The sequence below is a fragment of the Drosophila miranda genome, chromosome 4 (genome assembly GCF_003369915.1).
Source record: "Drosophila miranda strain MSH22 chromosome 4, D.miranda_PacBio2.1, whole genome shotgun sequence".
Classification (NCBI taxonomy): Eukaryota; Metazoa; Arthropoda; class Insecta; order Diptera; family Drosophilidae; genus Drosophila; species Drosophila miranda.
This window is the reverse complement of record NC_046677.1, coordinates 9526605-9543732: the sequence shown is the minus strand read 5'-3', so window position 1 is coordinate 9543732 and position 17128 is coordinate 9526605. Positions and strand designations below refer to the sequence as shown.

The 17128-nt window shown below is 41.0% G+C and overlaps 1 protein-coding gene and 1 long non-coding RNA gene across 7 annotated transcripts in view; one reads left to right on the top strand and one right to left on the bottom strand.

Moving 5' to 3' along the window:
* The window catches only part of LOC108162551 (nuclear receptor coactivator 3), a 90065-nt gene that overhangs the window by 50082 nt on the left and 22855 nt on the right, over positions 1–17128 (bottom strand). For all 4 annotated transcript variants that reach the window (XM_017297337.2, XM_017297338.2, XM_033393551.1 and 1 more), the window contains one exon: positions 10676–10937. In XM_017297337.2, coding sequence (XP_017152826.1) covers positions 10676–10704 — 29 coding nt within the window. In that variant the 5' untranslated portion in view covers positions 10705–10937. The remainder of the gene's footprint in view (positions 1–10675; positions 10938–17128) is intronic.
* Positions 1–17128, top strand: part of LOC117188924 — a 46676-nt gene that overhangs the window by 10066 nt on the left and 19482 nt on the right. The gene's annotated exons all lie outside the window — the stretch shown is intronic.

Genomic DNA, 17128 nt, shown 5'->3' with positions numbered 1-17128 from the left:
AACTTTGCGGAACAAAGGAATCCCCAGTCCCCATTCCCCACTCCCAGTCCCCACCTAAAGAATCGAACTTGAAAGTTCTGTGAAACGGAAACAACGCCCGGCCCGGCCTGGCCAGGCCTGGCAATTATTATAAATGTTCGACTAAAACAAAAGCAAAATCAAAAGCAAACCGATTAAAACCATTAATTAACGATTGTAAAGGTTATTCATTCGAATGCACAGAAACATAGTACCATAATTAATATCTAGAAATTGGTTTATAATATTGAGAGTTTCCTGGGGTTTAACGGCCTTCAATTATGGTTAAGTTTTTTATAGATTTTTTTAAGCGAAAGCTTATAGTTTTTAATGGATGAAAATAGATTAGAAAAATATTGAAAATGTTCCAAAGGTATATTTTAATAATTATTAGTCAGCCAACGGTAAACAAAGTAATTAAGTAGTCGATAACCCATCCACCTATTCGAGGCAGCGATAAAGATGAATCCGATCCGGGATCCATTCTAGGCTTAAATGCTATATACCTTCAGCACAGATCACGGGGGAAGACTATGGAAATACTCGATTGGGCTGCAAGAAAATCTTGGAGGAATACGAAGAGAGCAACAGCTCATTACGGCCATTACGACGCACTACTTCAAGGTTTTGCCTGATCTTCGAGTCACAGGTGCCTGACGTCCAGACCGCCATAGAGGCGTACAAGAATTTGTGTGGAGTTCTAAATAACTTTGAGAAAAGACTAGGGATTTCCAGGCAATACGGCAGGACAAAGAAATAGTCGATCTATTGGATTTTCCCATTCGTTACAATATTTAATGGTCTAGAATGGATTTCTGATTAATAATGTATTTATCATTCTGTTTATCGTCAAAATTGCGAATAACCTAAAGAATTTATGGATTAAATAATTTCTAGTTTTTAGGGGATTTTTCTCTAACTTTTTCAGGTAATATTTTCTTTTAAAAAACACACTCAAGGCGGATGCCTACAAGGCCATAGCTTTCAATGAAATATTTCTCATTTTCTTACAACAAACTTCTGTACAAAATGTCCCTAAGTGAAAGGATACATTTGCCATAGGTAGTTCGGTTGTTCTTACAATTCCAATACCGAAAAGAACAGGGGGCTGAAAGTCATTGAAAATCTTAGAAAACTGCATGAGAAAATAAAATCGTTTTGAGCTACAATGTGGCCAGAATTTTAATAAAAATTAAACGGTTTTCGCTTTGAGAGGGAGAAACATATTGGACACACGACACACACTTTTAACGACTTAACGATTGCTGGCAAATATTTATTTAATAATAATTTATGCAGTCATAAAAGCACTCATTGTTGCAGCCATTAAATTAATTGATGGACCAGAGGAGAGCCGAGAGAGAGTGAGAGAGAGAGAGAGAGAGGCATTTGCATAATGGAGGCTAACATTTGAAAGGAGATTCATATTCGATGGCTAATTGTGGCACGATATCGAGTAGTAGTATCGAATGTCGTACATCAAAGTATCGCTGGGGGTGTCGAGGGGGCTATCGGGGAGTTTTTGAAATTAAATATTTAAATGGTGAAAGTTTGCATCATAATAAAAACTAAATGGTTTGCACATTGGTTCTGCTGCTGCTCCTCTGGCTGCTGGGGATCGTAAATGTTTTTGTCGGTTTATGTGAATGTGTGGATTTTTATTATAAACGAAAACGAAATGTGCAGCAGCAGGGCAGGGCAGGGCTGTGGCAGGGCAGGGCTGTGGCAGGGCAGGGCAGGGCTGGCTTTCAATTGCCCCAAGATGATGCTGATGCATACCAAAATGTTTCGTCTTCGTCTTTGGAGCGTTGATGAGACATGAAACGAAGCGACAGACACAGACGCAGATACAGATACACAGACACAGACACACACACGAGATACAAAACTGAATGCAGTGGATATGTATGGAAAAGATTCAGATTCAGAGATGCCTTTTAGCTTTTATTACATATGTGGCATGAACAGAAGGAGGAGCAGGGCAGAGGCGGAGGAGGAGGAGGAGCATGGAGACGGGGGGATATGACCTACCCCAAGGCAAAAATTATTATTATTTTCTTCATCTTCTTCTGCTTCTGCTGTGCTTCCCATTCTTTCAATTTCTTTCTGTTTGCCATTTATATGATTTTCCTTTATTATTTCTCCTCTATCTTTCTGTCTCTCTGTGTGGCTCCATTGCTCTGTGGCTCTCGGTCTCTGTGGCTCTCTGGTGTTGGGGTTTGCCAAAATGAAGCCGTAAAATTATATATGTACGCATGCCAAGCCCCATTCCCAATTCCCCCACTCTTTCCCTCCCTTTCTACAGAAATACCATTCCGTGGCATGGCATGGCATTCCCTGGATATTCCTCGTTTCATTGTTTCAAACTGCAGCAAGCAATAAATGAGTAATACGGTAATAAAAACAAAGTTTCCACCGCGACCTGAACGGCGACGGAGGTGCAGGAGGAGGAGCAGTAGGATAAAGGGAGCCTTTGGTCTCGAGCCAATGATTGGAACACAGAACGGATGGTGGGTTTTTTTCAGAAATGAATCATATCTAAAGGTACAGACCTATTATCTGTAGATTAAAGATCTCTGGTAATGATTTGAACCTCGTTTTCCTAAATATAGTGTTCCCTCATTGATTGCACACATAGACACTAGTTTTTGGGCATGTTTCAATCAAAGATCCTAAGTAAGAGCATCCCTAATAACGAAAAAACTATTGTAACTCAGCTTTTATGGAAAAATGATCTAAGATCATCCCAAGATTACCTTAAAGAGGTTTCCAAACCTCTATATGCTATAGATCCTGAGAAACAACATCCCCATCAAGAGAAAACCTATAGGAGCTCTGCTTGCATAGACTCCCCGTATCCCCAACAAAGAAAACCTGCCTCGGAATCATCTCTAGACTCATTTTCCACCATTTATAGTGTTCGATCCCGAGAAAGAACAACCCCAGGCTATCGCAACTCGGCTTCCCTTCGCTTAATCCAACTGAAACAAAGTAAAACCCACCAAACACAAAAAAAAAATGCTGGAGACCACCCTCAAGTGCACCCAGCGGTGCGATGTGGCAGTTGCAAGGTAGTTGGTAAACATAATTTGCCATTACTTTAATGCCATCGCTTACATATCTGTGAATTTATCAGATAATCAGACCGTGTCTAATGCCCAGCAATGATACTCCGCTGCCAGTCGCTGGAAACTGGAAAACGAACGAAACGCAAGAGTATCTCGCGCACAGCACACAGCCCACAGCCCACAAGCGGACAAGATCGTACTCACGGATACGAGTAAAAACAAAAAAACAGACCATAAAGACAAAGGCATTAAATTACGAGTATCGTTGGGACAAAGAGGGTGAGAGGGCGAGAGAGGGAGAGAGAAGTGTAGCTAATGTTTTGCTGCTTGCCACCCAGCGGTAGGGCACCCCCCAGTCCCTCATTCGAAACCATAATTTAATAGCTACTGCCTCTACTGCCTGCCGTGCGTGTGTGTGTTTCTCTAAACTTGATTTCAAAGTTAAACCAACCTTAACCAACATTTATAGAAATAGACATCGCAAGCGACAGACAGACAGACAGCCACCAAAATTCAGTGCTCAGTTTTTGGGCTTAAACTTGATTTGCAGAAGGAAAAAAAGTAACTAAAAATATATCTACCTTTTTTTTTTGAAGGTTAAGTATCTGCAAAAAAACAATAAGACTCCCATTGAGGTAGGTACTCAGGTACACGCTAAAATACAGATACAGATAAAGATACAGATACACACAAAAGTGAAGTAAAGCTGACGTTTTGGATGGGTAATTAAGCAAAACCTTGGGTTGAGGTTGAGGCAGTAAACAAGACTTTTCTGCTTCTACTCGTGGGTCTGTCTTTTGGGGGGCAAATTGCAAAACGAGCGAGAGATTTGTGGCCAAAGATACTAAAATTATGATGGATCTTAGGGCACTGTCCGAAAAGGGGTGCCAGTGTTCCATCTTCCATTCTGTACTAAAGTTCCCCTAGGCGAAAGGCTACATTTATGTCGAATGTCTCCCCTCCCCTCTCTAGTAAACCAATCTTTAATGCCGTTACCTTATCCCCCACTAAAATATTCATAGTTCCCCAATATGCAATCCATTTAACGCAAAACTTTAGACCTAAGCACACACCGCCCCCCCCTCCGTTGGGACTCCACCACCCAGCCCTTCTGCATATGTGATTCCATTGTAAATATTTAATAAATTCGAATTGGCAACATGCTGGACAAATACCATCCCCCCTCTGTCCCCCTAAAATGCTTAATAATGCACAAGGAGGGAAAAGCCAAGGAAATTGAGGGCGTTCAAAGGGCGGTCAGGCGGTAGTTTATTTTTTAGTGAAAAATTGGGCCGTTTGCAAATATTTAATGGCCCTGCAGCCCCGATGAATCTGATGAATGTGTGAACGGCGGCAAATGTTTGGCATAAGCCACAGAAATCCACTTGGGGAATCATTTAAGCGAAACACAATATGGCCTGAGAGAGGTCTCTCCTCCAAGGCAGATCTCCAGAGGGTAATTAGACATCGAAACCCTTACCATTTGCCACCTCGAGGTGATTTCCCATCGAAGAATCATGTCTGGACGCAACGTCTGTGGCTGTGTCTATGGCTGTGTCTGTGTCTGTGCGACAAATAAGCCGACTCCAATGGCTCGCATTTCCATCATTCTGCTGCCTCTGCATTTCCATGACAACAAATTGCCGCCCCCACCTTCGAGGGAAAACTGTTGAGGTAAGCAGCCTGTAATTAATATTTTGACATTCCTGCATGTTTCCCCACCAGCAAGAATGTGCCTCCAAAAATACTCCTCGCAAGTAATTCGAATAATAAGCATAATGATGGCATCGCCATCGCCATCGACATAGACGGATGGCATATCAAGTGTTGTTTTGCCTTCCAGTTATTTGCTGTTTGTGCTCTGACATATTGAAGGATGTGGCCCAGAGAAAGAGTGTGGGAAATGAAGAGAAAGAGTCTGGAAATACTCTGCAAAACCATTCAAACTTTCGAATTAATTTATTCCTTTTCCACTGAATCCTTTCTTTGCCAACCAATAGATACATCCATATTCTGTGTAAGCAATAGATACATCTATTCTCTTGACGCTGTCGAAAAACTATAAAAGATTGAAAGCAATTCGCCAGAACAGAAGAAAGGAAAAACGCATAGAAAAACTGTGTAATAACAGAAGCGAAAATAATTTTTGCCAAATGGCAGAGAAAGAGCAGAAAAAGAGGGGGGGAAAACGATGGAAAAACTGAGCAGAGAGCGGAAAAGTGTGGAAGGGGGAGGAGCAGCGGCAGGGGCAGGGGGAAACGCAAAGTGCAATATCGCGCGCTGTCTGCATATAAATTTTTGGTACTGAAACACAAAGGAAGGCAGGAGGAGGGAGGGAGGGAGGGAGGGAGGCAGGGAAATGCGTCTCTGATAAGGAGGAAAATAAAATGCGATAATTTTCCACAGAGTGGGGTAGGGATGGGGAGGGGGAGGGTCATGACAGTGGAATGACAAAGTATCGGGACGAACAACAAAAGCGTAAGTCATAAAAAAGAATAAAAGTTTCCTATTGGGGCGTCAACGAGACGACGACGACGACGACGGGCGTCTCTTCTCTCCCTCTCTCTCTCTCCATAAATCTATCACTTTTCTCTTGCTCTCTTCTCACACATGTTTATTTCTTTCTTTCGTTTCCCCCTCTCCCTGTATCTATATTCTACATATTTTACTCTTTTTCTCTGACTTTTCGTATTTTTTTGTTTGAATTTTCTACCATTTCCACTGGCATGTTGCATCCTTCAAACGTGAAACGTGAATCCCCTTAGCAGTCCTCGAAAAACAACAAAATCTGTTTACCAATTTGATTTGCCTGCCACGCCCAGTGCAATTAGGGCGTAAAAAACCATCGTGAGAGTCACTTACACTCGATTCGAGAAGGATGGTACCCGCCTGGAACAGGGGCGGAGACTGGGAAATGTCTTTCAAAGGGGGATGTATCTTCAAGGTGGAAAAAAATTAAAGATCTCCACGAAAGGTTCTTGATTTATGCATAGGACTCTACTCGTGGGACAGTTCTCCCTCTCCCTCTTTATCGGAAGAGCTTATCAAGCTCCAAAAAAAGGCAACAAGGGGGCTCTATTGGCAGGAAGGTCAGGAAGAAAAAACGTTTTAAGGATCAATTCTTTAAAAGAATTCTTAAGTATAAAATGCACTGTATCTATGGATTCTACAATTCCTCTACTTCTACTCTTCTCTTTAGCGGTTCCTAGGGAAGGAAACCCTCGAGCGAAAACCCCTTTTTGGTGGCGCCACTGACCCTCCAGCAGCAGCGGCAGCAGATACTTTGGTAAAACAGGCCTCAAGTCTTAGGCCCCCATTTGATTGTTATGTAAGCGGCTTATAATTTCTTCTCCCCAAAAAGAGAGCGAGGGAGAAAGGGCTATGGAGAGAGAACGAGCTACAGAGGGGTGCTATAGAGAGGGCGAGAGCGAGAGCGAGAGGGGGCTCTACCGAAAGGAGGAGAATTATAATTTTTGTTGCTGTTGTTGTTGTTGTTGGGCGTTGCCCCAAGTGTCGATTGCTTTTTTTGTTGTTTCTGTGTGTGGGGGCGGCTGTGGCTATCGGTATCGTTATCGTCACTGCTGTTGCTGTTTTCCCTACTTTTTTGCTATTTTTTTTACTATTTTTTCCCATTTTGTGGTTTCTGGGGAAATTGCTGTTTGCCGAAATGGAAAATGTATGTTTTCGGGCGCTTAAAAAGTAAATTATAGATATTTTTTTCCTTTTCTTTATTTCCTTGGGGCCACCATTCCTCCGAATCCCAAACCCAATCTCAAGCGAGAAAATTCACTTGCGGCAACACTGAATCGTGTATGAAATCTTTGCGAGTGGATTTGGGAGTGGATTTAGGCTGGGGATTAACTGAGGATAGTCGTACATAGAGGGAGGCTTGGGGGTGTGTCAATTAGCCAAATCAGTGCTTGGGGGAATGCGAAAGCTGCTTTAAGAGTAATATTAATGGAAATTGTACTATAAATTGATTCCCAAACTGAAATTATACAACAATTCGTGGATCTATGTTTTTAGGGAATTTACACAGCCCTAAAATCCTACTTAAACGATGTGTTACCCTTCCCTAACCTATCCCAACCTTTTACATCATTCAGGCGCTCAAAGAAATTCATTTTCCCATACGAAAATCGAACTCCCAGACGAATATTTCCCGGTTATACAATCGCCAAGCCCAACCTCCAAAAGAAACCCGAATTTCGTAATAAAACTCTTAAGCCCCCAAAGCCCCAAAACTCACTTTCCCGCTGCTGTCAGAAAGCGGAGATTTTCACTGAATTATTTTCACTTTTCTTCAAAGACTGAAAACGAAAGTGAAGCAAAGTCGAATCGAATGGAAGCCCCTCCACTCCACACTGGAGCAGAGCCAGAGATTGCATTGTCTTCACACACAGAGCGCGAGAAGAGATATTAGATACGAGAGTAGGCCTACCAAAAAACACACAGTCTCTGTACCCCGGTCTCTGGGTAGCAGCCGATGAGTAGTCAAAGTCAGTGCCAGAGTCAGAGGCAGAGTCAGTGCCAGAGTCGTTTGTAGACGGAATCGAGTCGAATGCTGATGAGTTTGGCCTACTTTCACTTTCATTTTCTAGTTTTTGGCTCACAAAAGCGTAATCATTTTTTTTCGAGCCGGTTTTTCCAGAGAGCCAAGAGAGCGGATAGCAGAGAGCGAGACACGGAGAGACCCACTGACAATGAAATAAAGTTGTTTCATATTTCATGGGCTGCTGCTGGAGGGAAAAACTATTTCCAGAGGCAGACAAAAAAAATGTTTGGAAATTACTCATCGGCGGAGTCTCTTCTGATGGATTTCCCATGCAAAACACTGCACAACACAGCACTACACTCTGCTACATGGCACTACCCTGGTATATTGCTCTTCACTTTCACTTTTTTTTTTGTTTTTGTTTTTGTTTTTGTGTTTGTGTTTGTGGCGTCTTCCAATGACAATTAGTGGCGGCAGCAAACAACACACCGCACTGTACGATCCACAAAGTTTCTCATTTTAATTGCAACGAACGATACAACAACAAAAACAACAACTACTACTACATTTTTAATTGTTATTGCTTGCTGTGTTTAGTGCTCGAAACTAAATAGCAACTGTACCTACTTTATATTTGTATTTTTTTGGGGTAAAAGTTTTAATTATTTTTTTGTGGATTGGATTTGCATGAGTGCTGCCCCCCTGCCCCTACCCATGCCCCTGCCCCTGCGCCTGTGTTTAATTGGGGGAAAACATTGTGGAAAAGTGTTGGGCTGGAAAAACTAGTAACGTTTTAGGAAAAATCATTGCCTTTGAGATGAGTGCACATCGTACACTGGGAAAAATGTACAAGTGACGTTTCAAAAGGTCCTAAAATAAAGAAGTTTGGTTTTCCCAACAAAACAATAAGAAAATAATCTAATAAATAGCAGCATAGAAAAAAAATAAACATAAAAACACAAACAAAGTATGCCCATTCAAATTTAAACAAAAAAAAAACAACAAAAAATTAAACTTATAAAATAAATTTTTATTGAATTATTCTTATTAAAAATTATTTAAAATGTTCTTTATAAGATTAAAAAATTGTGTGACTAGTGCCTTAAATATACATAAGTAAATCCTGTAGCACTAGGGTAAAAAACAAATAAATAAATATAATAAAATACAAAAATAAATTAAAGAAAAAAATAATAGTTTATGGAAAAAAATTCCAAGAATTCAAATTTAATTTAAATTGTGTTTTGCCAGTGTATAAATACAAAATGATATTTTTTTTTTCTTATTCTATAGCACTAGGATAAAAACCAAATAAATAAATACAAAACTAAATAATGAAAAATACGAATATTTTATTTAAAATAATCCTAGAATTGCAATTTAATTTAAATTGGTTTTGTCAGTGTATAAATACAAAATTCTATATTTTTGGGTATTTCTAAGTCGGTTGCCATGCAAAAAAGTGCCAAATATTCCCGATAAATGTGCAAAACCATGGAAAGTTCCACGAAATCTTAAATTTTCCTTTCTTCTGATAAATATTTGAAACTCTTTTGCAATTTCTGGGTCTCTGGGGAGTGGAAAAACCCACAATTTATCACAGAGCCGAACTTCCAAAGACCCATCTGCAGCTGCTTCCATGTCTGAGGGGCAGGAGGGGGGGAGGGTCTAGATGCTGGCTAGACATTTAATCTGTGAATGTTATAGCCACCCGAAAACAGAAACAACAATAACAACAACAACACTCGAACAACACTCATGAGCCAGTCATTAGAAGCTCATTGAATATTGCGACATCACGCCTGTCGGTTCGTTCGTTCGTTCATTAATTGCATGTGCCCTGTATCTGAGAGATACAGATGGAAATATATCTGCAACTACTACACCTTCAGAGCATCTCTCTCCATCTCCCTCTCTTTCGTTCTTTTTCTTTGCACACATTTTGCGCATATTTCGGCATTTGATTTATGGCCTCCCCTCCAGAATGGGCCTTCAATGTGCCTCTTCTTTTGGGTTTGAGTTGCCTCTCCGTTTCTCTCTGCTCTGCTCTGCTCTTCTGTTCTCATAATTTCTCTCTTGTCTTTGCCGTCTTTCCGTTTCTTTGGTATTTGTTTTATTTGTCGTTTGGTATTTTGATTGAAATTGATTTTATTACTCTTTTTATTTGTTGAACTCAAATTATGTGGCGATTTTTATGATTCTATCTTCGCCCTCTGCGATTTTTATTGCCTGAAACTGGATTTTGGCTCCCCCCGGCAAAGGCAAGTGCCATTTGGGTATTTCCCAGGCCGATAAAAGGGCTCTTGGCAGCCATGGGTTAAGAGTTGGCCCGAAACACGTTCATGATTATTCCAAGTAGGTTCCAAAGTCCAGCCATAGAAAGTGGTTTGATTGAAATGGTGCGCTTTTTGGATGAGTTACGATGGTTTGGATTCTGTTAGGGATAGTATTTCAGCCTAAACCTCTCCCTACATTTTTCCCTTTAGGATTTCTACCACAAATGGCTTTGTTTTATCGATTATATCTCATTAGCCATAAGGTAGGATACAAATTCAGGCGATAAGTATCGTTTTGATTGAAATCGTATGATAAATGACGGAGGTACGATGGTTTGGAGTCTGTTGGGGATAGTATTTTAGTGGTTTTTTCAGACTAATCCTCCGCCTACATTCTCCCCTTTTGAAATTCTACCACAAAAAGCTTTTATTCATCGATATTCGATCTCATCAGCCATAAGGAAGACCCCTGCAAATTCAGGCGATAGAAATTGTTTTGAATGAAATGCACTGATAAATGACTGAGTTACCATGGGTTGGAGTCTGTTAGGGATGGTATTTTAGTGGATTTTTGGTATATTTTCAGGGTTTTCCATAGGGCATCACCTTTATCCCTTAGATTTCCATTCAATTACTAAAATTCCGTGTATTCCGACAGAGTTTTGATGGTTTAAAGTCCGCTAGGGATAGAATTTAAAGTGATTTACGTTCCCCCTCCCCCATTTGTTATTGTTCCTCCATCCAATTTATCTAATTAGCCATGAGACCTCCCACCCTACAGCATCGTTCCCCCTGTATAGCCGTGGGCCCCTACTTACCCTGCATTTTCGGCTGCAGCAATTGACATCTGTTGTTGGGGCTCATCTGTTAGCTGCAGCGTTAGATGATGCTCCCGATGATGTGCTGTTTGTGGCCGCTGCTGCTGCTGCTTCTGCTCTTCTGCTGTACTTTTCGTCGTTTGATTTTCTGATGCCTAACTGGAGGATTGAGGATTTAGGATTGGGGGGTGGCAGGTGGCGGGGGGTTGGATGGATGCACAGCGGATGAAAAAAACGCGTTGGAAAAAACGTAAATGAAACACTGGAAAAATGAAAGAAAAGAGAAAGGAAAATTGTATTAACATTTGCTACACGCTACGGCTTTTGTTCGTACTGTTTTATAGTATTATTTCTTAACAAAATGCCCGGCTTGACATAAGTTGCCACACTCGAGGGGAGAACAGGGGCACTGCATGGGGGAAGAAAAGCTGGCAAAAGCAAATGCCAGATGGCCACTTGAAGACTCAAGTTACAAGAAACACTTAGGGCCAAGACTTGGGGGCCCCGAGCGCAGAGCACAGAGATCCCTTTCCCTCAGAGGCAGCAGCAGCAGCAGCCCCATGGAAAACCGAAATAAGAAAAACCCTATGCCTATGCCTATTCCTAGCACCAAAAGACGGAAAAACGAAATGAGTAAAAGACGCCGAAGAAGAGTGTGTGTGTGGAGGGGCATGCTGAAGGGCTGGAAGAGAGGAGGCCTCTTTTGTGTTGCCAAAGGCGCAGTGTAGTGTTCTTTTAGCCCCACCCCACCCTCCCATTACCCCTCATCATTCACTGTTTTCGGCAGGCAAGGGTTAAGGTTTAAATGTATCTCGGAAAAGGATTTAAACGGAGGAGGGGAAGGAGGGCCCCTACGAGCAGAAGCTGCTGCAGACAATAAGGAGACGTGTCGGTGGGGAGGAGAAGGAGCGAAGGGCATGCAAATTGGATGCCGTATGAGTAAATGGTTTTCCAGAGGGACAACAATCTATCATTACAGGGAAACAGATGATAGATCATCATTTATTGGGGATGGGAACCGATTATCATAATGATATATGGCAGGTTCTAAGCTGTTTTTCTATTCAAAAAGCTTAATGATATGCGAAAATAACAGTTATGTATGGGCAAAGTCGTATGAAGACTCTTGTATCATCCTTCAACTATTCATAACCCCTTGAAATGTGATCCTATATCAGAGATCTATATCTCTCTCTATACCCCCATAAACCCTTCCATCTACAAGATAAAATAATACCCGTATAACCTCTAGTTTCTGCGCAAATTAAAGTATCTTTTCTGCTGGGGTTTTTGCTTCTCATTTTCTTGGGCTGGGCCAACGTGTCGTATGCGCAACGAGGAGCCGACGATGACAGCAGCAGCCACCACCCAAAAGAGTTTTTCCACACACACACACACGCACGCATGGCAGCATGGAGCATTCTTGCCACACACAGATACATTTGTATCTTGTATCTGTAGCTGTGTGTGTGTGTGACATGGGGAGAATGCTTTATTGTATTTGCTTTTTAAACATCAACAACATTTTCTTCTTCTGTTGGACACACACACACACAGATACAAGATACAAGATACAAACAGAGAGGCAGAGAGAGAGAGAAAGAGAGAGAGAGAGAGATACAACTGCCACTGCGACTGCATTGCGTTTTTCTTCATTGTTTTTGCCTGCCCCTACCCCCCAAGCCCTTGGGGCATACCATACCCCCCCTGGCCACTGCACTCTCCTCTCTGCCCCTCCCCTCCAGAAACTTGTTTTATATAATTTCCTGTACGCGTGGCACAAAAGCAGCAGCGGCAGAGGCATAATCGCATTCCCTCTCTTTCACTCTCTGTTCTCTCCCTCCCTCTCTCTCTCTCTCGCTCTGTCTCTTTCGCTCTCTGTCTATTCTTTTGTCATGTATTTTTGCTGATAATAATAATGCATTTCATTGTTGTTGTTTTCATTGTTTATAATTGTTGCTTTGTACGCGACTTTGTGCGGCTTAAAAGATGCACAGATACATTGCAGACACATGTATCTGCCAGATACGCCAAGTATTGAAGCGAAACACCAGAATTTTCATAGAACGCCGTCTTTTGGTTGATTAAAACTAGGAAGAAAAAGATATATTTAAGAGAAGATTTATAAATGTATCTTCCCTTCGAATCAATAGCGAAATTGTATCTATTAAGGGATAAATACACCAAGGGAATATTTATTGGTATTTTAATCAAAGAATAATTAAATTCACATTCAAAAACAGGGGATTTCCATCGATTCTCTCTCTGAAACCAAGCCCCTCATAAATCAATATTTTCTGGATCTATTTCGAGACCTGAAGACCCCAAAAATGGTAGAACTGCCGGCCGACACGCCACTTCATTAAAGGAGATTCACTGAATTTTCACAAAAGCCTGTTAATTGAGCGAAAGAGAGACGATGGGGGGGCGGGGGGACACAGCTCTATGAACTATCTGTATCTTTGGCTTTTCCTGTTTGCACGAAACAGTTTCAACAAGTCGCAGGCGAGACTCAAGACTCTACTCTCACGGAGAACAAATTTCATTTCTGTTTATTTTTATTATTATTGTCGTCGTCTGACGGTCGTCGCGGCTTGAAAATATATTTGTTTGTGGATCCGATTTTATTTTTATCAGCGCCACAGACAAGGAAGGAATGCTCTCTAAAGAGAGATAAACAGAGAGAGGGAGAGAGAGAGACTATGAGAGGAAATGTAAACAAGAACAGAAAATGCAGTTTTTGATAATGATTGGTATTCCTTCTCTTTTTCCTGCCTTTTCTTTGTGTTCTCCTTATGGCTACCTCTTCTTCTTATCTCCCGTTTCTTCTTCTTCTTGGGGTTTCAGTATTTTATTTATTTTATTTTATTTATTGACTGTAAATTTACAAGGAGAAAACACTCTCTGGTGCATTCCTACCTCTTTCGTTATCTCAGAAAGGTGTTAGACCATCTTCAACTATTTATAACTCGGTGAATACTCAATGGATCTTAATGATCGTTAATTCTCAGCTTGTGTGTTCCATTATCTACCATTTAACATCGAGATGTCATGGTCTAACTCTTAACCCCTTGCTGCCACATTAATTTTAACAACTTTTACTAACAAAAATTACCTCTTCTTTTCGTCTTTTTTGTTCTGCTTGTGGCGTAACAGTTTGCGGCAGACGAAACTTACGAAAATTAGCCGAAGCTCCGCTTAGAACCATGTTGAACACAACAATCCTCTCCTCTCCTCAAACAATGGAACGAGACACAAAACGCCAGAGACCTGGTGGAGCGGGGGCTGGGCCGGGGGGTGGTTATGCAACACACGAAAGAAGCGAATCGGTTGCACAAAGCAAACGAACGACGACGACGAAGCGGCATCTCCTACCTGGAGGGAACCGGTTTACCCCTCTCACTCTCTCTGCGTCTCTCTCCCTCTCCAAGAGATTCTGCACATTTTACCGTTAACATAATGGCTAAATCACCGTTTAGAAAACTCAAGAACGAGGGGCAGACAGAGACAGAGGAACAGAGCAGAAGATTTCCAAAGAATTCTCTTCGGCTTTGGCTTCGTCTTCGTTTCGTCTTCGTTTTTTTCCTACAGTTCTTTGGCAATTTTTCTTCTTTTTTTTCGCAAAGTATTATATTATTTTTTTCTGTTCGTACTCGTAATTACAGTTTTTTTCCGCCAAGACGTGCTTAGAATTTAATTAAATTAAAATTACACAGTGAGTGCCAAAAGTTTGCAGCAGCGAGCGAGATAGAGAGAAGTGGAGAACGAGAGAGGTGAGATAATGCTCGAAACGTATAATTTTCCAGAGAGCGAGCGAGCGAGAGAGAGAGAGAGGGATTATACGATTACGATAAATGTGAGGCGACGGGTAAATGCTATGGGAAATTTGATTACAAACTTAGGGAAATTTTATTTAATTTGGAGAAAATTATTCCCATGCTCCCTAGGAGTCCCAACAAATTTATTCTTCGAATACTATATTTTATCATTAAGCTAATTAAAAAACGGCTTAAATTCCATTCAAAAATTTACCATAATTTTATAGCTTTTTGTTTTATAGTTTCAATTATCAAAAATCTACAAGAAATGATCGCTCATTAATAAACATAATTTATGACGATATTTGTTAATCATTTCCACACCCCCGTCACAATTCCAAGAACTCCCGAAAGTTCCTTCCTTCACAAAATACATTACGTGACAATTTTATCAACACTCCGTACAATTTTCTGCATAAAAATAATATTCAAATAAATAACCGAAAAATACTCGAGAAATAAGGAGGATTATTTATACGAGTAGCAACGGATACGAGTTGTACCGTAAATTGTGTGTAAATTATGTTATGAACACAACATTTCAGAGGCACTTGATTGATGGTTCTCTTTGGGTTGAGATATGAGACAGAAGATACAAGAGAAAGGTGCAAGGAAGAGGTACAAATCTCCAAGAAATCCCTCTAAAATATCAATTCAAAGATCAAGCAAGAAAATTAAGAACCTTCCCAGAATAATGGAATCTTAGTTCATAAGATAAACATCTCTCATCAAAATGAAGGCAGAAATGCCGCCAATCTCTTCGAAAACTATCCAAAGTATCAATTCCCATTCGAATGCTAATTGAAGATCTTGTTTCTACATCCGATCGCAATCAAAACTCATTGAAATAATAGCCCCCCCAATCGGTGCTCGCAGATAAGCACCTCTTCCATTCGAATGTCTGTATATTCCTTCCAAAACCCCAAAAGAGTGCCGCCGTCTTTCTTATCGCTGACACGATTCGTGTTGTTTTTTTTTGGCCAGGTTATCGCATTACTGTACTTCTTCCATATCTAAGTAGATCCGATGCGAGACCTTGTTTGAAATTCCGCAAAAAGCATTTCTGTTGTCCATAATTTAGGTCGGTTTAAAATACATAAACTCATTATTTCGTGTCTGCATTTCGTCGTGTGTCGTGTGTAAAGACAATAAAAAAAAAGTGTTTGCAAAAAAAGATTCGGCTTCGTGCGTTAAAAAATGGTTTTATTGTCGCGTACGCAAGAATACGTACAAAAATGTGTGTGGCCCAAATAGGGAGTACGCGCGCAAAAGCAGAGAAACATAAAACAATGAGACATTAATAATGTTAAGCAAATAGAGAAATTTACACAGAATAAAGTTGACAAATAAATGGCTATCTTTGGGGCTGAAAAGAAGGTCTTTACGAAGGTATTTCGCGCCTGAGATTGCGATGAAAGTAGGGAGTGCAAATAGAGGAATAGAATCCGGTTAAGGAGTGATCAGTTTCCTTGGATATAAACTTTAAGCTCTTAAATCTCTGGGGGAACGAACAGGAAATGGTGGATACTTGAACGGCCATTAGAGGAACCTAAAGACATGCCTCGTTTTCTTTACGGGGTTCCGAACATTGGATGCATGCATAATGACAGAGACCATGGCACAGTCTTTACCCACTTGAAACGATTTTTGGCTGGGCGGAGGTTTATCAAACTCCAGGCACAACTTTGAGTACAGAAAGTGCTTCCGCATGGAGTGCGCTATCAGCAGTGCTGTGGGCCGTGAAAGAAGCAAAGCCAAGAGGGGCCCACATAGGGGCTAATACCGCATAAAAGCCACCGCTCGAGGCTCGAGACTATCATTCGACATGTTTTGCATATCGTAGCGACAGCGACAGAGAGAGAGAGCCACTCGGTGGGGGAAAGAGTCGTCTTTTTTCCTATAGAGATATCAACAGGTTCGCTCGGGTTTACGTGAGTGGAATATCGCCTTTTTTCCCCCATAGAAACCCCAATGGCGGGGAAGCTTCCCCGCAGCTGTTTAAACCCCACATAAATATATCCCACCGATCGGCATGGAGATAATCCTTCTCGAAAACCTGCCCAAATGCTCGTTCAAGCTGAGTAAACACCCAAAAACATTCGATATTTGGGTTAAGCTATCGGCTGTCTATGGAATGTGTTTTGCAGCATAAATCATTGGCATTCATTTTCATATATATTCATACAGTTTTTGTTCGACGACTAACTGCGGATTGGCATGCAAACCCAATACCGAATGATGGCCAAAAAGAAGCACTAGCCAGAGCAAAGAAAGGGGAAAAGAATGCGGAGTTAAAAATCTTCTTAGAGTTCAAGTTTCAGTATAAACTACCATTTCCATGCAATATTCATTAAAATTCTGTCATTATTTTTCACAGAAATCTATCATTAAGGCGCAGTGCCATGCTCTTGAACCCTCAACCAATTAACCAAAAAAAAAACCACACATCCAGTGGAAGCCTCTTTCCCAATCTCGAAACCCGAAAAACCCGTAAAAATTCCCTTAAAAACCAAATGCCCGGAAGCGTTTTAGCCACCATGAAGGCAAAGATGGCAAGTGCTTGGCCCAAAGGCCTAAAAGATACTGCCTGCTGCTGCTGTTGTTGTTGTCAATCAATTCATTAATCATTCGAAAC